Here is a 24908-nt window from a genome sequence, read left to right on the forward strand (position 1 = left end):
TTAGTGCTTCAGCCAAGGGTAGGCTTGATGGAGGCCTTGTCCGGGTCTCCATAGTCGACAGGAGCTCCTCCCCGCCGCAATGTCTCGGGAGGCTATGAGGATGAGGTGAGGCACGCCGTCGATGTCATGCAGTTTGGTCTGGCAGTTCCCACACTTACTGTGATTGATCAGCCTCCCCAGGCGGTTCGTTTCTTGAGTGGCATCCACGCTGGCATAGTGGGAGAGTGAGGGGATTACACTGATAAAGAGGCTTTGAATCTGGCTGGGAGGCCTCACGTGGGAGACAGGTTAATTCCAGAGGCTACTTTTAAAGCCAGAAAGGCCTGCATGCAGAGCCTGGGAACAGAATCCCAAGAACTCTCTCTGGAGTCCAGGAAGTAGCTAGTGTTTCAAACACATCAACGGATACAAATGGGCTCTCCTGACCTCAACCAGGAAGGAGCAATTACCATTCTGCAGAGCTCCTCTGCAGACAAATGCCCAGAGGGAAAGGGCTTGTGACCAGAGCAGGTTTCTAGGGGATGAGTCCTCTCCTGCTGAAGGAGAGCTCCAATCCCAAAGCTAACTGGGGAGAAGGAACAGATCTCTGGACACAGTGATTTCAATTGCAAACCTAGCACTCAGGAGGCTGAGGCAGGAGGATGATCAGTTTGATGCCAGTCAGAGCTACATAGTAAGATCTGATCTAACTGTAACAGGCAAGGAGACTGATCAGATTCAGGAATGGCCCTGGGCATCCGGCTGTCTGCCTTTCCCCCACCCCACACCTCGTACTCACCAGTAGGTTTTGCTCAGATATTGAAAATAGTACATGTAGCAGCCCGTGGAGGGGTCCTGTGCATACAGAGCCTCCCGCTTCTTGGCATCGGTGATTTCAATGAGGTCTCCATGGTATTCTACTACAAAGTCTCCCCGGGAGAATCGCTTGGTAGCAATCACACCCCTGCCTTTGCCATCGATGAGATCAATCTATCAGGAAGGGACAAGACAACATGGGTTCAAAAATATGAGCGGTGTCAACAGGCGTGATGCCTTCCAAGGGGCTTGAACCATACTTTTTGCCAATTTTACTGGCTGGACGTCAATAAAAATAAAACCCACCAGCACCGTGGGCTTCATAGCTTTTACTGTGTGCACTGGGTCTAGTCTCAGGCCATTCCCACTGCATCCCACTAAGAGCTCCACTCTGCCCAAAGTTCTAAGTCTGGCTCCCAGCTGAAATCTGCTAAGTGGGCAAACACCATTTTGCAGATGACAAAAAGGAGGCTTAGAAAGGCCACGAAGCTAGGAAATGGTGACATCGGGGACTCTGGTCCATAAGGGTCTCTGCTCACTGGGTGATGAGCAAGGCCAGTGTCCTGCACTTCCTGTGATCCACCAATAACCTCTGGTATTTCTCTTCACTCTCTCACACATAGGAGTTACAGAATGGATGGCTGCTCCAGGGGCCCAGGACTAAGTTTGAGTCTAGGTTATAGGTGGAAAGAAAAGGTTGTTTTTTTAAAGATTTATTTATTTCATGTATGTGAGTACACTGTAGCTGTCCTCAGACACACCAGAAGAGAGCATCAGATCCCATTACAGATGGTTGTGAGCCACCATGTGGTTGCTAGGAATTGAACTCAGAACCTCTGGGAGAGCACCAGTGCTCTTAACTGCTGAGCCATCTCTGCAGCCCCAAGAAAAGGTTTTTGATCCTTCACTCCTAGAACAGATCCATCCACCAGCACACCTTAGAGGTACAGCCCCTCAGCCAAAACACACTGAGATGTATGTCTTGGGGCCCATTGATACAGCACATGCTTAGCATGCACAGGGCTCAGTAAACCCCCAGCCTCAACACAAAGCAAGACCCACGTGGAGAAAAGCGCCTGCCTTCCTTAGCCCTGGCCCCAGGGACAGCCTAATCCTCTGTGTAATTATCTGCTGCTTTCCTTCTTTAGGGGTTAGGGGTGAGGGCTGGGGACTGAACACAGGGCTCTGTTGATGCTCCGCAGGCACAGCACTGAGCTACTGATGGACGGTCAACCACGCCAGGAAGCGTGGTAGGGTCCAGCAGGTTGAGACCCAGGGACTTGGTGGGCACACACCTGAGACTTAGGTGACTCCCCGTTCCCTGCTAGACTCCTGGCCTGGGACACACGCCACACTCCTCACGTAAGGAAAAGTGACCTATGGTCACATAGGCCCAGAACAGAGTCCTCCATGCTAACGAGGTACCTAGTGGTCCTGAGGGCTTAGCCAATAACCTTCCCTTCCCAGCATCCCTTCCTACAAAAGGTATGTATCTCTGGTCTAGCCTGAGAAGTGGGTACCGTACAGTAAGCATCCATTCTCCACCATGAACAGCCAATAAACAGTTCCTTCAGAACCATGGACTGTTTCATCAAGACCCCCTGAGCAGAGCCTTGGAGAGGGCCTTCAGCTACGGAGCTGCTGCTTACTTCTCCCACAGAGGCCTCCCTGGGCTGTCAAGCTGAGAACTCTCATGACCGCTGGGACAACCCAGAGCTGTGCTGTCCCCTGGCCCCAGGCCGTAGCCCGCTGCCCCCAGACTCTGTTCTCAGCCTTTCCTCGACCCCACAGTTGTCACAGGTCCAGGGAACCCCAGCCAGCTCTGGCTTTCCCACACCTCTGAGTGAGTTTTCCCAGCCTTGAGTCTCGGCACTTCCCTGCCCAGTACCGGGTGTAGGGTAAGCACAGTCGAACTCCCTCTGCCTCCCCCCGAGGCTGTGCCCAGCTAAGAGGTGGACATGGACCCACAAGCTACATTTCTAGCCCCTTTTTGTATCGAACTGACTTCATAATCCAGGTAAGACTTGATCTTACAGTCTTTTTTTTTTTTCTTTCGGAGCTGGGGACCGAACCCAGGGCCTTGCGCTTCCTAGGCAAGCGCTCTACCACTGAGCTAAATCCCCAACCCCTTTAATCTTACAGTCTTAAGACCACTTTACCTCAGTCTCCTGAGTAGACAGATGGGCTAACAAACTTTGCCTCCATTCCCACAGCAATTTTTCTTTTTATATAATTGCCCAGGCCAGGTGTAGTTGTATGGGCCTTTAATCCCAACATTTTAGAGGTAGAGGCAGGAAGATCTAGCCTGTGACTTTGAACCAACCTTTTCTACAGAATGAGGAGCTCCAGGAATACATAGGGAGAGAGAAAGGGGCTGGAGATGGCTCAGCAGTCAAGAGTGCTTGCTGCTCTTGCAGAGGACCCAGTTCAGTTCCCATCACCCACACCCAACACTGGGCAGCTTAGAACCATCTGTAACTCCAGCTCCAAGAGGTCTGATGTCTTCTTCTGGGCTGTGGGTAACCCTACTCCCTGTATATAAAACAGAAAGATACACACACACACACACACACACACACACACACACACACACACACACACACACACACACACATTAAATAAAAAAAATCTTTTAAAAGTTACATTAATAGGGCTGGAGAGATGGCTCAATGGTTAAGAGCACCAATTGCTCTTCCAGAGGTCCTGAGTTCAAATCCCAGCAACCCCATGGTGGCTCACAACCATCTGTAATGAGATCTGATGCCCTCTTCTGGTGTATTTGAAGACAGCTACAGTGGACTTATATATAATAAGTCTTTAAAAAAATTACATTAATAAACGGGGCTGAAAGATAGCTCAGCAATTAAGAACCTTTGTCCTCCTCTTCCTGTAAGCAGACAGAGGTGACCTGTGAAGATGGTTTGCTACTCCCTTGACCTAGAAAACCCCACAAAATCATGCAAGTCAAAAGGTTCAAACCTTCGTGTTCACTTTAAGAACACCCTGGAGGGGGGTTGGGGATTTAGCTCAGTGGTAGAGCGCTTGCCTAGCAAGCACAAGGCCCTGGGTTCGGTCCCCAGCTCCGAAAAAAAAAAAGAAAAAAGAAAAAAAAAAAAAGAACACCCTGGAAACTTCCCTGGCCATCAAGGGTATGCATATCCGCAAAACCCCCAAGCATCTGAAGGCTGTCACTTTAAAGACGCAGTGTGTGGCATTCCGGCGGTATAATGGAGTCAGTAGGTGTGCCCAGGCCAAACGCTGGGGCTGGACACAGGGATGGTGGCCAAAAAAGAGTGCTGAATTTCTGCTGCACATGCTTAAAAGTGTAGACAGTGATGCTGAATTGAAGGGTTTAGACGTAGATTATTATTGAACATATTCAGGTGAACAAGTCATCTGCAATGTGCTGATGATACTACAGAGCTCAAGGCCGGATTAATCCATCCATGAGCTCCCCCTGCCACACTGAGAAGGAACAGAGTGTTCCAAAGCCAGAAGTGGAGGTTGCACAGAAGAAAGATATCCCAGAAGAAACTGAAGAAACAAAAACTCATGGCACGGGGATAAATTCAGCATAAAATAAATGTAGATAAAGTAAAAAAAAAAAAAAGAAACCAAAACCAAACAAACAAAAAACCCATTTGTTCTTCCAGAGAACTTGGGATCAATTCTCAGCATCTACACAGTAAGTCCTAACCACCTACTGGTCTCAGGGGATTGACTCAAGCCCTCTTCTGACTGGTGGGTACACCAAGCCCACATGCAGTATACAGACACACACAAGCAAAACACATTTCACAAAGATAAGAACACTGCAGTGGGGGTTGGGGATTTGGCTCAGTGGTAGAGTGCTTGCCTAGGAAGCGCAAGGCCCTGGGTTCGGTCCCCAGCTCCGAAAAAAAGAATTATAAAAAAAAAAAAAAAAAAAGAACACTGCAGTGAAGTGGGTGACCCAGCCCGGACATCTCAGTAAGTCTGCACCTTCCTGACGTGCTTGCTTACAACAGCTGTTGGGTCTGGTGCTGACACTGAGCATGTGCACTCAAGGCAGTCTTGGGGCGTGTCTTAGCGGTGTGGAGCGGACCTTACCTTCATGCCTTCTTCCTTCCCGCTCTCAATTAGCTCATCTATCTTCTTCCTTTCTTCAGACTGTGGAGTTAAGAACAGTGTTAGTGTTTGCGTGCCACGCCACAGCCAACCTGTGCTGCCCTGAGCAACCTCTCCTCGACCATCTGCCACGAGCAGCCGTCACCCAGCCTCGCCTGGACAAGAGGCACACAGTTCTGGCCTGTTGTATTTTCAGCCTTTGGTGTGTGTCTGGTTGGTTGGTTCTGAGTCAGGGAATTCAGACTGTAAGCCCAGGCTGGCCTTGACTCACGTTCTTCCTGCCCTAGCCTGGGAAGTGTGGGGTTATGAATGGGCATCACCATACCTAACTCGTCTGGATCTTCAGTGTTTCCCAAGGGTCCCTGTGATGAACTGGACGGTCCACACTATGGTAAGTATTGGGAAACATTTAATCCATTAAGAGGTGGGTCCTGGGCTGGAGAGGTGGCTCAGTGGTTAAGAGCACTGACTGCTCTTCCAGAGGTCCTGAGTTCAAATCCCAGCAACCACATGGTGGCTCACAACCACCCGTAATGGAATCCGATGCCCTCTTCTGGTGTGTCTGAAGACAGCTACAGTGTACTCATATACAAAATAAATAAATAAATCTAAAAAAAAAAAAGAGGTGGGTCCTACCAGGGTCCCTGGGAATCTGCTCTGTGTGGGACAGTGAGACTCCGGCCTAGTCTCTCACTTTCAGCAGTCAGGAAAGCACTCTTGTCCCACATGCTCCCCCATGATGCCCGAAGCAACAGGAGTCAACTAACAGCCTCAAGTCTCCGCCACAGTAACAGAGATGAACCTTTATTATCTCGGGCATTTTTTGCAGAGCCTTAAACATGAAGTTTGTCCTGCAGAGTACTTTAAAAAATGGTTTTTAAGTTTATGAAGAAAGGAACCAAATTATTAGTTACGCTTTTAAAAAAAATTACCAGTTTACATAATTAATCAGGGTGCATTTTCAGTTCTAACTTTGTGTTATATGATGCATCATTTAAAAATACTGAGGAACTCTTCCTTCGTTCTGAATGATGCATGTGTGAAAGTAATGCTAGTTAGCAGTATTTGATTATAAGAAATCAATAATTGTGTTTCAAAAAAAAAAATGGTTTTTAATTCACCAGGATCTAAGAAACAGGACTCTGGGCTGTCGGGAAGGCCCACCGTGCAAAGGCACTTACTTCGACTGCTGGCCATCCTGACCATCTGAATTTGATCCCTAGAACATACAATGTACAAGGAGGGAACCAAGTCCCTTCGGTGTTCTCTCTGATCACCATACACAAACCACAGCTCACGAATGCCCCTGCTACAAGTAAGTAAACGTAAGATCTGGAGGCTGACTCCTTACGAAGTAACCATCCCTCACTATGGGCATGGTGGCCTACGCCTGCCATCCTAGCTGCTCAAGAGCCTGAGGCACAGTTTTCAGACATTTGAGGCCAATATGAGTTACAAAATACGATGTGGGCCAGCATAGGGCAATCTGGTGAAAGCCTGTCTCAAAATAAAAAGGAAAATAGAAAAGGAGGCAAAAAAGGATCAATGTTTGCTCAGCATATATATGGCTTTAATGCCCAGCACCACCAAATAAATAAATGGATGAACTGACCAGAGCAGATCGCAGGCAGGACATATCTGCTCCTTGTCCCTCCTAGCTAAGCTAACCGATACTCCCCTTGGAGGTCTATGCTCAGATCTCTGAGCTATGCCTGTGCTCCTAACCAGCAGAACAACATAGCAAGGAACAGAGGAGCTAGGGAACCACCATGGGTTCTCTCCTGCTGCTACTCCGTCTCACTGGATCCCACTGTGCCCTCTCATTACACAAGATGCTAGGGAACAAGAGGGGCTATGGACACCAGATGCCCACAGCTTTGGCTCACTAGCGTGGAGGGCCTTCCTCGAGGCTGATGCCATCTGTGGAGGCCTTGGCACCTGTGGAACTCACACCCTTGCTAGACCTTATAGGCAGAGCCTGGGACCAGGACATAGCTAGCCAGTCATTCAGTCCACACCTACCCTGGAACAGGCCCTGGGATGTGTGATGGAGACAGTGCTGAGGGAGTGTGAACGGGTGACCTCAGGACAGTCTGATATCTAGTCACCTTCTCAGCCCCTACTGTCCTCCCTCAAGCCATTATCTGATAGCCATCTCTGGGAGTCTCAGGGCTTCCACTACAATACCTAGCTCTTTACCTATTGCCACAGGAATGTTCTGAAAAGATTGTTGTTATTATTGTTACTTTGAAAGGCACCACCACACCCAGCTCTTTTAGAACTATAAGAACTCTTAGAACTATAAGCTTTCAGAACTATAAGCCTGGGGCAGCTGGGGCTACATAGAGACACTGTTTGGAAAACAAACACTAATAAAAATTTAAAAAAAGCAAATAAATAACTAGGCTTTTACTATGTGTCAAGGCTGGCCTGGAACTTAATGAGATTAAAGCAAGACATAACCTCACCCAGAATGTGGGTTACCCGTCCACTCATTAAACTTTTCTATTTTGAGAGTTTGGAATTAAACTTAGAGATCTGCCCACCTCTACGTCCCGAGTGCTGAGATTAAAGGCGTGTGTCACTGTGCAGGACTTTTCCTTATGTGGATAGATTCTGTAAGGTACAGGCGTCAATGTCTCCCCTCCACCCATCCCCCACACAACAGGCTCTTCCAGAAGGCCAGGTCTCCAGCCTCTAGGCTACGGAGCAGCTGTCCTTCCTGCCTAGTGTGACCTTTTCCCTGATCCATGTGCCTGCTTATTTCCTCTGCTCTGGAGTTAAGGAGCCTTAGGCTCACCACGGAACCAAACTACTCCATCTCACCAACCATCCAAAGGAGGCAGAGTTAGGTTTTGTCCTCCTGACAGTACTGGTGACTACACCTACATCCTCATGCATGTGAGACAAGGGCTCTACCGCTGCACTCCAGCACTACCTAGGGGTCTTCTCAGCGTAGGCAAGGTCTGAGGGAAGGTGGACAGGAAGGACAGATGGCTCCTTGCAGTCCTCAGGGAGTATCAGAGAGGAGGAGGTAGCCAGGGAGCTGCCTCTGCTGCAGTACAGTTCCCCCACACAGGGCAGGCCAGCCAGACAGCCACGAGGCTGGGGGCATTTCCCTATGGCTTGCCCTGTGCTTAAATAGCTCCCTCCGGCTCTGAACTCTGGACCTGGTTCTGCCCCAGCAGCTTTTCTTAAGCCCCACAAGGTGCCCCACCACTTGGTACTTTGATTTCACTCTTGGCCACTGGTCAAGTACAGCTTCTCAGTCCACTTACTCAGCCCCTAGACTAACCTAGTTAGGTGAGCAGGAGGAACTTCAGCCCCTGACAGACCTCACTGCCATGCCCTCCAGCTTTCTCTGCAGTCAACAGAATACAAACTCTGCCAGCGACAGCCACATCCATGGCGCCACGGGCAGCTGTCACTTCCCTGCCACGCCAGCGACAGGGGAACAGTGCTCTTTCAGCAGAGCCAAGACAAACAGAGGGGCACAGCATGGTGCCTGCCTGCTGGTGCTGCTTCCTGCTCTATCTATCTGGAAACAGGGTGTGCTATCCCTGCCTGCTTATCTGCTGCAGTGAGCAGGTGAGCTCTGCAGTCCCCCTGCAGCTCTGCAGCTTTCCGGCCTCTGCTCTCCAGGCACAAGAGCCTGGCTTTTCTTTAGCACCACTGACTTAGGTACTCCCACCCAGCAGCACTTGCCCGTGTGGGGCCTGCCATGCCGCCTGCCTGGCTGGGAGGAGCTCTGGGTTCTGTGGGCAGGCACCACCTCTGCTCTGCAATGCAGCCTTTGAGAGTGACCCAGCACACCCTCCCACTGCTGGCAGGCGGTTCTAACAGCTCATTCTTGGCCAAGGCACTGCCTTTCACAAGAAATGAAGTGAAAGCTAGTGGGGTGGGCAGGTGGGGAGGGAGGGAAGCAGCCCCCCTCCCTTGGGCTTGTTCTGGATAAAGCTGCACTAACCTGAAGCTCTGCATGCAGATCTGCCATCTCGGATACTGAGGGGACCTCAGCAGCATACAGAACGCCCAGGCTGCCCAAATCAATCCCCTCTCCCCTGCTCTGAGGTGATCCGAAGCCTACAGAGTCAAAGTCTTACAGGAGAGTGAGGCGTTGACCCTGACGCCCTGGGCATCCCAGTGGGATTCAGAACAGAGAGGCAATAACCACACCCCACTGCACCAATGTTGATAAGGCTGCCCACTGGGTACCGTATACATGGGCGTGGGGCCGCCCAGACTGGCTACCTTCCTCCCTATAAGCCACTTCACGTTTAGCCAGAAATAGGCAGATGGGAACAGACTATACTGGGAAGCAAGGGAGGGTGACAGTCTCAGCTCGCTGCCATTTGCACTCCTACACCATTACAGAACAAAGTCTTTTATGAGAATATCTCATCTAGTTCAGACTGGCCTCAAATTCTCTATGTAACGCAGCCTTAACTCTTTCCCCCAAGACAGGGTTTCTCTGTGTAACTCTTGACTGTCCTGGAACTCACTCTGTAGACGAGGTTGGCCTCTGCCTCCCAAGTACTGGAATCAAAGGCATGTACCACCTCCTCCCACTTGGCCTCGAACTCTTGATCTTTCTGTCTCTACCCACTTAGTCCTGGGATTATAGACAAGACCCACCCTCTCCAGTTTATACAGGGCTAGGGACAGAAGTCGTGGCCCTCTGGAACATGACAGGCAAGAACTCTAATATGCTGTACCTCTAGCCCCAGGAGACCATTTTATTAGTGCGTTTTGCTTTCAGACAGGGTTTTATTATGCAGTCAAGGAGGACCTCGAACTGGAGCTCTGCCTTCACTCTCCTGCGTGGATTCGCCACTGCATGTGTGTGGATCCCCGTCTTTCATCTTTGTAACAACTCACTACCGTCTCTTTTCTTTTTTGAGGCTGGGTCTTGCTATGTGGCCCTGTCTGGACTGGAACTTGCTATTCAGACCAGACCACTCTCATCAGAACATCCATCAGTTCTCTCAACTCCGTGTTGAGTACTAGGATTATAGGTGTGTCTCCACCCTTGGACTTTACCAGACCACTTTACAGACAGGAAAGTGCAGTCCACCACCAGCAGTGAGCACTTCCGAGCTAGTGTTCTTTAAAGACTTCTCGGCTGAAGACAGGAGAAGCTCCTGAAAGAACAGGCAGCTTTCCCCGCAGGGTCCAAACGCGCTGCCAGAGCATCCTGGGAAAGCCCATCTGACCTTTCTATGCCGTGAAGAACAAGTCACAAGGCTTCCTTCCACAGTGGTCTGAAGTATGCCTCCTGCACCAGGATGGCCTGTGCTACACGTTTCACCCCAGGGTCCAGGCCTGGCCTCCGCGCCCCTCCCAGCTGCAGCTCATCAGACCTTACCTGCAGCTCAGCTTTGCTCTTCCTGGAGCTCCTTCGCACGGGGTAGAAATCTGTGAGTTTTCTATTCTGCTGTGTCTTCCCTTGAGACCTGGGTAAGAGGGGAGGGAAGAAAACAAGCATGAGGCCTGCTGCCCTGCTCAGACCCAGGGGGCGACTCCCTGTAAATGTGTTCCTCCGACACTTTTGTGCATTGGGACCTAGGTGCACATCTGCCCATCTACCTGGGCGGGCCCCAGACTCCAAGGACAGCTGCTCACTCCTCTCTGGGGAAGAGATAGGGAGGGAGGCCTTGACCTCTGGACCCTGACGCGCACACAGGGAAACACCGGAAAGTGAGATGACTCAGGAGAGGAGAGGCCGGCCTGGCAGTGGACTACACAACCACGATAGACACGGGAGCAGGTCCCTGGGAACCAAGTGGTGCTGTGCTGAAAGGGCTCCAGGCTACTTACTTCTTCCGAGGGGCCTGCTTGCCCTTGAGGGGCTTTTTCAGGGCTTGCTTAGCAACCGCTACACTGGTAGAATCACATGACGGGGGTGGAGTTTTTGGAGGTTCTGTTGCTTCAGATTTTTGGTTTGGAAAAGGCGCCAGGGGACCTCTCCTGGTATCTTTGCTCTTCTGTTCTTCCGACTTCACAGCGCTTCGGATAACATTCCCAGCGTTTCTTTTCTCTGCACGGGATAGGTGGGAGACAGGGACTCATTTACTCCATGCACCGTGCTCTAAGACAGGCTAAGACAGGAGCATTCTGTGAGGGCCAGGAAGGAGGCGCTGGAGCCTACTATGCCAGTGTCCACGGAAGCCAACCCAGCAGACGCGCTTAGAGACAGGGCCTGGTCCTCCGCATGTGGGCATGGGAGACAGCCCGAGTCTCAGCCAGCGGCTTCCAGACACTGGCGGGTGGAGCGAGGGGACGGAGCCCAGACTCTTCTCCCCTCACTGCCTGGCATGCTTCCCTTCAGAATCTTAGCCAAACAAAGCCTCCTTCGAAAAGAGGTTGAGGTCCCAGGCTCCCAGAGGTTCTCCGGATGGCACCTAGGCAGACTGGCACGCACCCTGTCACGAGGCACACAACAAAGAGCCTTCTGATAACAGCGTGCGCAGATGTGGTGCTGGTGAACTGTGCTATTTTAAAAAATGGATTTAATGATTTACTTTTTAAAGTAAACAAGCTAATATGCTACCCAGAGATATGAGATGGCACACCAATTTTAGGAAACAGTTTTGAGGTTCCCTTACAAAGTTAAACATAGAATTATCCTATGACCCAGCAACAAGTCCACGGTCAGGCATCGACTGAGGATTAAAACCACATGTCTACACAAAAAAAAAAATCTGTCCCTGAAATGTGGTAGCTTATGCACATTAGCCGAAAGAGCAAACATTCCGAACACCGGTCAGTGTATAAATAGTTGAAATGTGGTGTGTCCACACACTGGGGGTGACGACTCAGCGGCAGAAAGGTACACAGCACTGACACACAGCATGCACGCACGGCAAGGACTGACTCTGAGAGGCTCGCTGAGTAAAGAGTAAAAGGCCAAGCACAAAAGGCTACGTGTCATGACTTCTGTCATGACTTCGTTTGCATGAAATGCCCACAACAGGCAAAGCTGCAGACCCAGAAAGGAGTTTCAAGGCTGCCTAAGGCTGTGGGGGGATGGGGAGTGCAGAGTGAGTGTTAGTGGGTATGTGCTTTTGTGAGGTAACAAATGGTCTGGACTTAGGGGTGGCAGTTGTACGACTGCAGACGCACTTAAAAAAAAAAAAAAAAATCACCCAAGCGCACACTTTGGATCTGGGGAGGGAGTAAACTGTGGAGTGGTGGCACAGGCCTGTAATCCCAGCACACGTGCGAGGTGGAGGCAGAACACAAGTTGAAGGCCACCCTCAGCTGCGTGGGAAGTTTGAAGCTAGCCTGGGCTACAGGAGAGCTTGTCTTGAAAATAAAAATAAAGACCTGGGCTAGCTCAGTCAGTGGTAGAGTGCTTGCCCACTCTCTGGGTTCTATCCCAGGTTCTACAAAACAAGCATAGAAACGTCGATAGCTGAATCATAGCTCAGCAAACAAAAAGGAAAGAGAGATGTATCACAGGTATCCAGGAAGGTGAGGCTTGCAAGCGGGCTTAGTCAGTAAAGTGACCCACATAACAGGGGGACCTGAGTTCAGTTTCCGAGCACAGGCATAAAGAAAAGCTGGGGAAAGGGGGTGCGGTTGAGAATGAGATGGGTCAGCAGGTAAAAGCCCTTGCCACCAAGTCTAATTCCCCGAATCGGATTCTCAGGCCCTTCATAGGAGAAAATGACTCCTGTAAGTTTCCCCCGCACGTATACGTAGCACACAGATACCCACCCACGTACAAAACAAACAAGCAAACAAATGTAATTATAACAAAAAACCCCAAGCCCAAATGTAATTATAACAAAAAACCCCAAGCCTTTCTGGATCAGCCCCACTCCTTCCCATCCTTCTCGCCTATGAATACACAGGGTCCGCTGACGCCTACGAGGAGATCTGTGCCACAGCACAGTTAGGTGAGACGGTGACCTTTCTCAGAGACTCCGATGTACACTTGCCCCCAAATTCTCATTATTGCCCATTTAACAGCACCAGGAATCAGTAAGCCCCCAGCAGCACACGGACAATGTTCACTCTGCCCAATTTTGGAAGGGATGCAGGGTGGCTAAGGCCCCAGACGGGGACTTTGGCCAAGCCTGGGCAGCAGGTACCCTCCTGACAGCTGAGGACACAAGGATGTGAAGGACAAGGCAATGCGGTGGGGCTGTGCTTACAGCTGTAGCATCTCAAGGCCCTTCTACACCCAAACAGCCCAATGGGTGAGACGGGACGCCTCTCAACGGACAGGAATGTCACCCAGGACTCACAAAAGAATGGCAGCTTGCCCAAGTCTCCTCCTTCCAAGTGGCAGACAACATAGCCCCATACATGGGGGTGGAGAGAAACGATTAAGCTGAGGCTGGGCTCCTTCCACAGGCACAGGGCTCCCCCCCCCCTTAGTTCTCACAGACAGCCTGAGAGGCTCCTTCCACAGACACAGGGCCCCCCCCCCCCCCTTAGTTCTCACAGATAGCCTGAGAGGTTGGGCTTTAGCACTTCTGTTTCTGTTGGTGAACACACTTTCATCCCAAAAAACTGCTGGTAGCCGGGGGCGCCCTGCTCAGTAGGGCAGGACTCATTCACAGAATGAACTGTGGGGGTAGACAGGAGCCTTTCCTCACTGAGGCTCTAAGAGGGCCTGTCTGGAAGAAGGCAAGCTTCTTAGATGACCGCCTTGCTCGCAGAGCTGAGTGGGCTTTGGGGTTTTAGGGATTGAGCTTAGGGTCTTACGCTCGCTAGGCAAACATTACAGCACTGAGCCACATCCCAATCCTCCTTATTCTGGGCAGTGGGGGTGGGACAAAGTATCATACCGTAAGCCATGCTGGTTTTGAAATCACTGCAATTTGGCTTCCACAGAATTTCCCAATAACCACGCACCCTTGTGCCCCCCCCGCCCCCCTTTGTAAGATTCTCAGGATGGAACCCAGAGTCTCACATGCTCATCAAGTACTCTACCCACCAAGCTCTACCGCCCGCCCATGATTCAGCTCAAAATCTCACACAGTGCATACCGTTTCGGAAAGTAACACAGACCGCTTGAATGGAAAGAAACTGTAGAAACGGGGTCAGGCCCTGCTATATGCAGTAAGTTAATTGATCCCCTGGGTCTACTTCACGTTGCGGGCAGCTGCCTGCTCTGTACGACCTGGACTCACTTTTTTTTTTTTTTTTTTTTTTTTTCAGGGGCTGGGGATTGAACCCAGGACCTTGCGCTTCCTAGGCAAGCGCTCTACCACTGAGCCAAATCCCAACCCCTCTGGACTCACTCTTTCTGCCATTTCTAACAATCGTAAGCCTCTCCAACTGCAGGTCGGGTGTGTTATTTTTTTTTTTGTGGCAAGACGCGCCTGAAGGATATGCTAACTCTGTGAGAATAGGAAAAACCTGTCAGACCACAGGACACACACCCTGACACATCCGCCTCCTCTCCACCTGTATGTGCTTCTCACCGTGAGGAGGAACATGGTTACTATCTCCCTCACACCTGGCACTGGGAAGAAGTGTGAGAGTGTGAGTGTGTACAATCTGAGCAGCTGAAGGCAGAAAGAGGCCATTTGGGACTTACCTTCTCGCTTCCTGTAGATTCCGGCCAATGGTTTCCCCGGGCATTTGACCTCATGATGTGCGACGGAGTTCTCTTCCTGCAGTGGAGAGCGCATTCCAGAGCATTTGTTCGGACTCATGTAGGCATAGATCTTTGACTGCCCAGCAAACACGTTCTCCTGGAAAGACAAACACAATATTCTGAAAGAGAAACAAAGACAATCCCATGGCGTTTTAAGGGAAGAAGGGGAAGTAAGAATACAAAAGAGATTTCATCACCACTACACGACATGCCAACCAGAAGATGCCAGCCCCAGGAGAGCTCTCTCAGGAGAGCAGCGGCAGATTTTGAAGTCCCAAGTTTGGGGGGAAACATACCCTTCTCTAAAAACCTAGTCCCTAAGGGAGAAGTCTGGCCAGCGGAGGACAAGACCTTAAAGGAAGGTACAGTCCATTTAAGGGAAGAGCTAACCTACCAGCAGCAGGGAGGTCAGAATGACCCAGGGAAAACTGACTCTGGATTCGAAGGGCTGGGCTGAGTCAGGGGTTAGCCCCCCAGGCTAGGGAGTCAGCCACTAGCACAGAAACAGGCCTAAGGGAACCTGGTTAACCACTGGGTGCTGAGGCCAACTGGGAGGGCTTGTTTAGTGCCTGAACCTTCTGCGCCAGGCCTGGCCCCTCTCAAGCCACTGCAGCTCAGCACCTCCCAGTACTGTGGCTGAGTGATGGGAGGCCAATGAGAGCACAGGCTGCTGGCCAGCGCATTTAGGGCGGTCACTCCACTGCAAACCGCACCTTGGCAGCAAACACTGGAGCAGGGTGGGGTGGGGTGGGGTGGGGGTGTCAGTACAGGTCACTGCTGTGTTGGTGTCTTTGGGTGTGGAGCCTCTCCTCGGAGTGGGCTCTCCCCAGAAACAATTCAGGGTCTGGCAGTCTGGTAAGCCACTAAACACCCAAGTCAGACATTCTGATTATTAGAGGGGCGAGAGCAAGCCCCGGACACCCTTGGGAAGGCTGCCACCTCCCAGGACTCAAGGTCTCGGGAGGGGCTGGAAATGCCACCAGGCCACAGTCAAACTTTTCGAGGGCAGACACTGCCAGCCAGGGTCACAGTGGAGCCGGACCCACTCGTGGCGAGGCGGCAGAGATAGAAGCTGCCCCAGGCCAGTCCGGCCGGCAAGCACCGATGGGGGGGCCCCCTGCTGTGCCCACGTGCGCGAGGCCCGGGCCCGGCAGGCGCGCTGCTCAGTGCGGGGAAGGAGCCTGCTTACCCCGTCGCTGCGGGGCCTCCCCGGGCCCCTCCGCTCCACCATCTCCGGGCCCGGGGCCGTCGCCGCCACCGCCGCTGCCGCCGCCTCCACCGCGCGGGGCTTGCACATCTTCCTGCCTGGAGAGGGGGGACCCGGGGGAAGCGGGGGAGGGGCGCTCAGGGCGCGGCGGCGCGGGCCGCGGGACCGCGGGGGCCCGCCGCAGCCATGTCTCCAAGCCCGCACGCAGGGGGCCCGGCTGCGCTGTCCCAGGGCCCAGGCCCGAGCCGCGGCGCCCTTCCCACCCGGCCCGGCCGGGGGCCTCCTGCGCCCGCCCCACCCCATGCGCCCGGGCCCGACACACCCACCTGCAGCCCGGCTAGGCCCATGGCGGCACGGCCGGCGCCCTCGCCCTCGCCGCGGCCCGGCCACCAGCGCTGCCGCCGCCGCTGCTGCTGCTGCTGCTGCCGCCGCCACCAGCGCCGCCGCGGCGCCCCGGGAAAGGGCCGGCGGCGCCCCACGGCGCCCGCTTCGCCCATGGCCCGCAGCAGGCCAGGCGCCCCGCGCGCGCCGCAGCCGGGGCCGGGAGCGAGGCCGGGGACGGCGCGGGCTGGGGCGGCGCTGCCAGGCGCCTGCAGGGGGGGCGCGAGGGTTCGCGACAGCCAATCCTGGCTCAGCGCAGCCCCTCGCGCGCGCGCCCCCGGCCACTCCGCGCAGCGACTGCACGGCGCCCGGAGCCCGCACCCGGGCCGCGTCTGCATGCGTGGGATGTTCACGCGAGCCCGGGTGTCCACCCTGTGGGCACCCTAATAGGTGGGTAGGCTCTAGGGCCACAGAACCAGGAAGTGATGGGCCCTCGTCCAAAGCTAGGCAGACTCAGCCTGTAGCCGGTAGGAGGCCCTGAGGAGCCTGGGAGCCCTGGCTAGCCTTGATAAGTTTGCTGGGGTTCTTCTGCCATGCTATCTTGTGTACGCCCCAGAATAGCCCGGGGAAGACAGACACCATTATTACCTCTTTCGAACAGATGGGGAAACTGAGGCTCAGAGAAGCGATGGACCTGGCCAAGTTCTCACATCTAGATTCCGGCCCAAGCCAACAGACCAGAGTGACTGCACTCCTAAACCGCTACTCCTAGCTCTTTCAGATGAAGAAACTGAGATTGGGAGGAGCTACAGGGAGGCAGAAGGGTTTTGCAAGCAGGTCACCCACCTTGTGTTCCTGTGGCCCTCCCTGTAAGAACTGCCTAGGTAGGCAGGATTCCAGGCAGTCTGGTGGCTGCTTACTGCCTTGTGCCGTTGTGCGGTGGCTGTGTTAAGGCTTGCGGCAAAGCTTTGCTGTATTTATGCAAAGTCATAGACGCAAAGGACACAAGAAGGTACCCAGCGCCTGCCTTAGCATTAGGACCACACGACTAAGTCACTTCCGGAGTCTGGCCCTCTATGTCTTAGTAGCTAAAATTCCAAAGCTTTGTTTTCCAAGACCAACCCACAACATCTACAATAAAGGGCTGTTACACGGGCGCCTCTTCACCTTCCCTCCTGTTAAAAGGCCTTATACTGAGGATGATTACAGGACAAGCCACTCTCAGGGCATTAACACCTCATCTACTTGCTTTAATAACTATCAAAGTTAGAGGCCTACTCCCAACTCTAACTTCCCATCCCTCCGTAGAGCCTTCCACCCTTGGATCCTGGAGACTACCGGAAGTTAAAAAAAAAAAGATACTAAAAGCGACCCTCAGTGGTAAATCACAAGCCCCCAACACACGAAGCCGTGGGTTCGATCCGGAGAACTGCAAATAAACAAGCGATGGGAACTATCCCATTTGAATTGTACATGGCTGGCTCCTCCAGTCTCTTCTTGGCAGGCTAAGGCCGAATGATTGCAGGTTTGAAGCCACTCTGAGCTGTAAAGACGTTTTAAAGAACGACATAGAAGGGTTGGGGATTTAGCTCAGTGGCCCTGGGTTCGGTACCCAGCTCTGAAAAAAAGAAAGAAAAAAAAAAAAAAAAACCGACATAGAAATACAAACTCTATTCTTGCTAGGACTTCAGAGGACCATAAACTGACAACGATGTTGTATCCTGAATGTTTGCAGTGAGCATCAATTAATTAAAACTCCTGACTATGGTCATACTATTTATTATTCCTGTCTCACGCCTATGGAAACTGAGGCTTGGGACACACCACTTATCTACTGTGACAAGGAAGAAATGAGATTGGAGCTCACTTCTGCTATGTGGTGGCAGAGGCGCCTTGTAGGCCACAATGACTGTTATAGAATTGATCCCATGAGCAATGGGAAAATAGGGGAAGTAAAAGTCAGGTGATAGAAATCTGTAGTGTTAAGCTGCTGAGAACTGAACGTAGAAGAAAGGCAAACCCATTTGGAAGGAACAGAAGAGATGAGGAGTGTTGATGGGCTGGCCTGCCTCAAAATAGAGCACATGGTGGTTCACACCTGCAAGCCCTACACCAAACCAAACTGCAGAGGGATTTGAATCCAGAAGCACGGCGACTGACTAGAGACACGCCATTACTACACACCCTTAATCCTGTATAATGAAGATAAAGTTCATTTGTAGATGGAAGCACCTATGTTTGAAAGTGATGTCTGATTGAGAGGCAGATCTGAGGAAGATCTGACAGAATAGGATATGCTCAACTCTCACGGGAACAGAGAGAAAAGAAGAGGCTACTTAGAGAGCAGTGCAGAGAGAAAGGAAAGGAAGAGATGGCACTTTTACCAGGGCAGTTGTACAGAGACAGGTTGCAGAGAGGGAACAAGGTATTTACAGGTTCACGGGTGAAGACAGAACAAGCCAGAGAATGAGAAGGAGCCAGAAGATTGGAAAAGATTTCCAGAGTTGGTAGGAGGCAATTCAGTCAGAAGCCAAGAGATGACAATTTGAATCAGTCAGCTTGGGGAGGAGTTTTGAGCCAGCCAGCTGAGCTGAACCAGCCAGCCAGAGTTCAGAAGGAACTAGAAAAGATGCGTTTGTTCAGCAGTAAGTTTCAGAGGCTTAAACCAAGTTAACACCCAGGTCCTTGGGAAGCTGAGGCAGGGAGAGTGCCTGAGTTCTAGGCCAGCCTGAGCTACAGAGTGAGTCTCCATCTAAAACTCTCCACGTGAAAACAAAACCAAAACCAGGCCCCAGATATTGTAGTACATGTCCTTAATTCTAGTACTCTGGCGGCAAGCAGATCTCTGTGAGGGTTTGAGGCTAGCCTAGTCTGCACAGTGAGTTCAGGGCAGCTGGGACTATACAGAGAGACTCTGTCTAAAGAAGTGGGGGCAGGGTGTAGAGAGAGGAGAAGGATGTGTAAGAGAGCTTACCTAGCAAGTGTTAGGCTCCAGGTCCTAGGAGCACGTAGCTAGCCGTGAGAGTCAAAATACTGGGCAGAAGCTAAACAACTTTGTCCTTAGCTTTAGCTGAGAAATGGAGGCTATGGCATAGCAAAGACACAGCACAGCTAAAGTGTGTGACTCCACACTTCACCTTTGACCTCTGTAGAATGTTTCACAGGTTTATACAGACATACAGATTTATATAGGTTAACTGAAATAATGTTTGGATCTCAATTATAATTATTCCCATATTTCAATAATAGTTTTCTTCTTCTAATTTAATTAAGCTGTTTGTTATTGTTTTGATGTTTCTAAACTGAGTTTCTCTGTGTAGCTCTGGCTATCCTGGAACTTGATTTGTAGACCAGGCTGACCTCGTACTCAGAGACCCAGCTGCCTCTGCCTCCTGATTGCTGGGATTAAAGGCTTTCAATCACCCTACACACAGCTCAATCAAATCAAGTTTTACTCCCCCAAACTCATTATTTTAAGCATACATTGGTGCTTTGCCTGCATGTATGTCGGTGTACTACATGTGTGCAGTGGCCTTGGAGATCAGAATGTTTCCAGAATGCTACCATGTGGTAGAATACAGAGATGCTCAGTGGTCAAGAACACTGCTGCTCGGGGGTTGGGGATTTAGCTCAGTGGTAGGGCGCTTGCCTAGTAAGCACAAGGCCCTGGGTTCTGTTCTCAGCTCCGAAAAACAAAACAAAACAAAACAAAACACTGCTGCTCTTCCAGAGTACCCAGGTTCGATTTCTAGTATCCACAAGGCTGTTCACAACCTTCTATAGCTCCAGTTTCAGGGGAATCTGAGACCCTGTTCTCATTTCTGTGGTCAGTAGACACACATGGTGCATAGAAACATGTGGACAGACCTCCCCTACACATTAAATAAAAGTAATAGTTTGAAAAGTTTAAAAAGGGGCTGGAGAGATGGCTCAGCGGTTAAGAGCACCCAACTGCTCTTCCAGAGGTCCTGAGTTCAATTCCCAGCAACCACATGGTGGCTCACAACCATCTGTAAAGAGATCCAATGCCCTCTTCTGGTGTGTCTGAAGACAGCTACAGTGTACTTATATATAATAAATGAATAAATAAATCTTTAAAAAAAAAAAGAAAAGTTTAAAAAGGTGTTTGGTGGTGATAGAGGTAGAAATTCACCTTTTTATAACTAAGTCAGACAATTTAAATACACTTCTAGATACTTATTATTTTCCCAAGGAAAAACTTAAGTGTTAAACTTGGCATGGTGGTTGGTGTATGCCTAAAATCCCTGAATTTGAGGGCCAAGGACAAGAGGATCACTGCAAGTTTGATGCCAGCGTGGTCTACATAATGACTTCCATTTTGGTAAAGGCTATGTACTGAGACTCTGTATCAAAAACAAAAACAAAAACAAAAAAAACAAAAAAAACAACCCAAAACCCAAACAGGTGCTTGGAAAGCTTAAGAAACAGGATAGATGGATGGTTTAAGAGTGAAACTAATGTTAATATTCTCTAGGTAATGAAACACTTTAACGTGAAGTTCATTATACCTCATTTCTGGTTAGTATCTGAAGAAGTCTTGTCTCTAAAGACCCTGTGGGAATGCTGGGAGAATAAATACTGCAATAGGGTGCAGAGCATGCCAATGGGCCCAATAACTATTCCCTGAATGAATGACGAATTAATCTGATTATTACTCTACAGAGCAGTCTGCACTAAGGTACTTTTCCACTAAGACGTGAGGTTTTGGTGTTTCGAGAAAATATTCCACGTTATAAAAACAAAAAACAAACAAACAAAACTGACTCTCCAGTCACCCTCAAGTTTTTGGTCCTTTTGCATGTGACACTGAGGCTAGGAATGGCCAGCAGGTGAAGATTCCTTTGCCGCATAACAGGGGACTTTTGTCCTGACAGCAAATTATGTCTTCAAAGATGGATTTGCCTCGCGCGGCCGCACGAATCCACCCACGCCATCTCCAGTAGGCTGAAGTCCTGCCCGGTTTAGGGGTGAAGGGCTGCTCCACCAGGCACCTGGGGGACCTGATTCTCACCCCGAAAAGGACCAGGGACCTGGCCTGACGCCACGGTACAGAGCTGACTCAGGGGCGCACACTGCTGGAGATGCATGTCAGCAATCTGCGCCCTGCCTCGGGGTTACCCCCCTCCAGCAGCCAGGCTCGTGGCATCAGTAACCAACGTTCCCTGGAGGGGCGCTGCGCTCAAGTTTCCATGAGCTTGACATACGGATATACCAGCTCCGGGAAGACTGGCTGAACCACAGGCGCCCACGCGTCCAGACCGGGAAAGCGCTGCCCAACAAGGGTAACTGCCTGCGGAAGCAGCTAGAGTCCCAAGTCCCTCTGGGTCCCCGCACTCCACCGTAGGAGGATGCCTGTGAGCGTCCGCTCCCGCACCTTGCATTCTCAGCAGTGCGGCTCTCTCCTAGGCAGTCCCCCTGCGCTGGCCACCCTAACAAATACCTCTAGCCATGGCCCGGCTCTGTCACCGCCTGGAATCTCCCGGGAAACCCAGCTTTCGAAAAAAGTTGCAACAACTGTAGCCAACTGCTCAGCTAGACCGCGGCTGCGGATGCTGATTGGAGCCGTCGCCCGCTCTTTCGCGAGCTGCCCGCTGTGATTGGCGGGCACGAGGCCAGGGCCCGCCCTTCTCCCCGCCTCTCTGCAGGAGGCTGGGCCTGCAGCCAGGTGGAGGGGGTGACTTTAAATTTGATCATCTCCTGACACTGATTGGCTGAGATAGAAAAAAATCATCTTCTGCTATTGGGAGGGATGAACCGTAAGCTCCGCCCTCCCTGCATGAAGCTCCACCTCAGGTTCTTCAATAGTCAGTTGGAGGACCCGGTATAGAGGTGAACCTAACCAGGAACTTCCGGTTTCCCTTAGGTTTGACCGGAAATCAGACCTTTGACTTGTCGACCTTTCCTTATGCTCTTGAGCAGCGGTCACGTTCAGAAGTTTGTCATCTCTATCACCTTGACGTCCACTCTTACTTTGGCAGTGTCATTCGAATTCCTACGTTGCAAAAGGCTTACTGCAAAAAGTATGTTTTCCCAGTATGTAAACTCTGTGGGTACAACTCCTATGAATTGGATCAATGGGTAAACTCAACCTCAAAAATGCGGCCCAGGGGCTGGGGATTTAGCTCAGTGGTAGAGCGCTTACCTAGGAAGCGCAAGGCCCTGGGTTCGGTCCCCAGCTCGAAAAAAAGAACAAAAAAAAAAAAAAAAATGCAGCCCAAACTGCCTGCTGATTTTACAGATGGGATAGTAGACTATTTCCCTTCAGACCCTAGGTAAATATTAGGACTGCTACAAAGCCACCTAAACTCCAGAAAAGCAGTTCAGGGCAAGGTCCCAGATAAGCACAAGTATCCTGAGTGGTCTTGGCTTTAGATGCAGTGAGGGTAACACTAGGTATTTTCTTTGTGGAATACACACTTAGTTTACCCCACATTGTCAAGGATTTTCCACTGCAATAGGGTAGTTGGAAAGCAAAGTAAGAGGGGCTCCTTGGGTAAAAGTACCAGCCACCAAGCCTGATGACTTGAGTTTGATCACCGAGATATGTGTGACAGGAGGTGAGAACGGATTCCTGTAGATTGTCCTTGATTTCCACACATATACAAATAAATGCACACACAGACACACACACACACACACACACACACACACACACAGGGCACTTGAGAGGCAGAGGCAGACAGATATCTGAGCTCACACAGTGAGTTCCAGGGCAGCCTGGGCTAAACAAAACGAAACAAAAATAAATTAAAAAAAAAAAAACCCAAAATATCCCGGCTCCAAACAAGCAAAAATCAAAAAGATTCCTGGCTAAGGAGGTCTCTATGGTTTTTTTTTTTTTTTTTTTTTTTTTTTTTTTTTTCAGAGCTGGGGACCAACCAGGGGCCTTTGCTTGCCATAGGCAAGCGCTCTACCACTGAGCTAAATCCCCAACCCCATTATGTTTTTTTTTTTTTTAAGATTGATTTATTTACTATATATGAGTATAGATCCCATTACAGATGGTTATGGGCCACCTTGTAGTTGCTGGGATTTGAACTCAGGACCTCTGGAAGAACAGTCCATGCTCTTAACCACTGAGCCATCTCTCCAGCCCAGGAGGTCTCTAAAAAAAAGGTTAAAAGAGTACTCCAGGCCAGGAGTCCCACTGCCTGAAGGGCCTCTGACCAGTGGTCAGGGGGCAGTCTCTCCTGGGACTCTTCCACTAGTGCAGCTCTGCTCACTCCCCCTGCCTGCTAGGAGGAACCCGCTTCTGCACTTGTCACTTCAGTATCTTCCATTCTTCCTTTTCACTTGGCTGGTCCTGCAGCACCTCCTTAAACAGTTTGCTATTTTCAATCCTTTGAGTTGACTGTTGCCGCTCACAGCTGTAAGTCCTGCACCCCTGACTGGGCCTGAAGGACTGTCAAGAGTTTGAGGCCCTCCATGGTAGTTCACAATCTCCAGTCTTCAAGCAGATCTCACGCCGTTTTTTGGCCTCTGAGGGCATCAGGCATACAGGCATACAGATGGTTCACAGACATGCAGGCACACAAAAGAATTTGTAAAGTAAAGACAGAGAGACACACAGAGAGAGAATTGCCATGCATGGTAGTGCACACCTTTAATCCCAGCACCCAGGAGGCAGAAGCAGGTAGATCCCTGAATTTGAGGCCAGCCAGGTCTATGTTTTTAGTTCCAGGATAACTAGGACTACATAGACCCTATCTCAACAAGCAAGAGAATTTGAGGTCATCTTATATACATACGTACAAAATAATTCTTTTTCAAGACAGAGTTTCTCTGTGTTGTCCATGAATTAGATCTACAGACCAGAATAACCTGGAACTCAAAAGGTCTGCCTGTCTCTGCCTCCAAGTGCTGAGAATAAAGGAATATGCCACTACAGTCAGTTTTATTTTTTGTTTTTTTGTTTTATTTTGTTTTGTTTGTTTTAAGATTGGGTGTCGGGGTTGGGGATTTAGCTCAGTGGTAGAGCGCTTGCCTAGGAAGCGCAAGGCCCTGGGTTCGGTCCCCAGCTCCGAAAAAAAGAAAAGAAAAGAAAAAAAAAATGTGTATGGGTGATTCGCCTGCACATGTCTATGAACTGCATACACAAAGTGCCCACAGAGGCGTGAAAATGGTTTTGGATACCCTAGAACTGGAATCACAAACCACTGTGAGTTATATCATGTGGGTGCTGGGAATTTGACCCCAGGCCTCTGGAAGAGTGACAAGTGCTCATAACGCCTGAGCTTTCTCTTCATCCCTCAACAATTATTTTTAAATTAAGCTGGGTACGGTATATAGATCTTGAATCCCAGCAGTAGAGAGTAATTTAAATTACTTAAAGATATTGCTTTAAGTAATGGTGTGGGTGTGGTGGCAAATTTCTCTGCTTAAATGGGAGAATTGGAAGTTCAATACCAGCCTGAACCTTTCCTCAAAATAACAGAAAAAGTATAGAGGTGTAAATTGTATAGGAAGATACAAAATGGTATATTAAAAATTAAATCTGGGGCTAGAGAGATGGCTCAGCGGTTAAGAGCACTGACTGCTCTTCTTGAGGTCCTGAGTTCAAATCCCAGCAACCACATGGTGGCTCACAACCATCTGTAATGGGATCAGATGTCCTAAGGTGTGTCTGAAGACAGCTACAGTGTACTTCTATATAACAAAATAAATAAATCTTTATAAAAAAAAGTTAAATCAGGAGTTGGGGATTTAGCTCAGTGGTAGAGCGCTTGCCTAGCAAGCGCAAGGCCCTGGGTTCGGTCCCCAGCCCTGAAAAAAAAAAAAAGAAAAAGAAAAAGGAAAAAGAAAAAGAAAAAAAAAAGTTAAGTCTTGGGCTGGAGAGATTGCTCA

General features: G+C 50.3%; 1 protein-coding gene across 1 annotated transcript; it reads right to left on the reverse strand.

Annotated features, from left to right (window-relative positions):
- Positions 1-16693, reverse strand: Kmt5a (lysine methyltransferase 5A). The gene is made up of 7 exons (XM_032886497.1): positions 16049-16693; positions 14456-14612; positions 10720-10939; positions 10268-10355; positions 4885-4944; positions 779-969; positions 1-208 (listed from the first exon to the last, which is right to left on the reverse strand). The coding sequence occupies exons 1-7, from the start codon at positions 16439-16441 to the stop codon at positions 1-3; spliced, it is 1317 nt and encodes a 438-aa protein (XP_032742388.1). The 5' UTR covers positions 16442-16693.
- Between the last annotated feature and the right edge of the window lie 8215 nt (positions 16694-24908).

The sequence above is a fragment of the Rattus rattus genome, chromosome 16 (assembly GCF_011064425.1).
Source record: "Rattus rattus isolate New Zealand chromosome 16, Rrattus_CSIRO_v1, whole genome shotgun sequence".
Taxonomy (NCBI): Eukaryota; Metazoa; Chordata; class Mammalia; order Rodentia; family Muridae; genus Rattus; species Rattus rattus.

Coding starts and splice junctions, on each gene's coding strand:
- Kmt5a (XM_032886497.1), bottom strand. CDS start 16,441: ATGCAGACGCGGCCCGGGTGCGGGCTCCGGGCGCCGTGCAGTCGCTGC. Junction 10,356..10,719: donor AAGCAGGCCCCTCGGAAGAA/GTAAGTAGCCTG, acceptor CCTCTTACCCAG/GTCTCAAGGGAAGACACAGC. Junction 970..4,884: donor GGAAGGAAGAAGGCATGAAG/GTAAGGTCCGCT, acceptor CCTTCCTGATAG/ATTGATCTCATCGATGGCAA.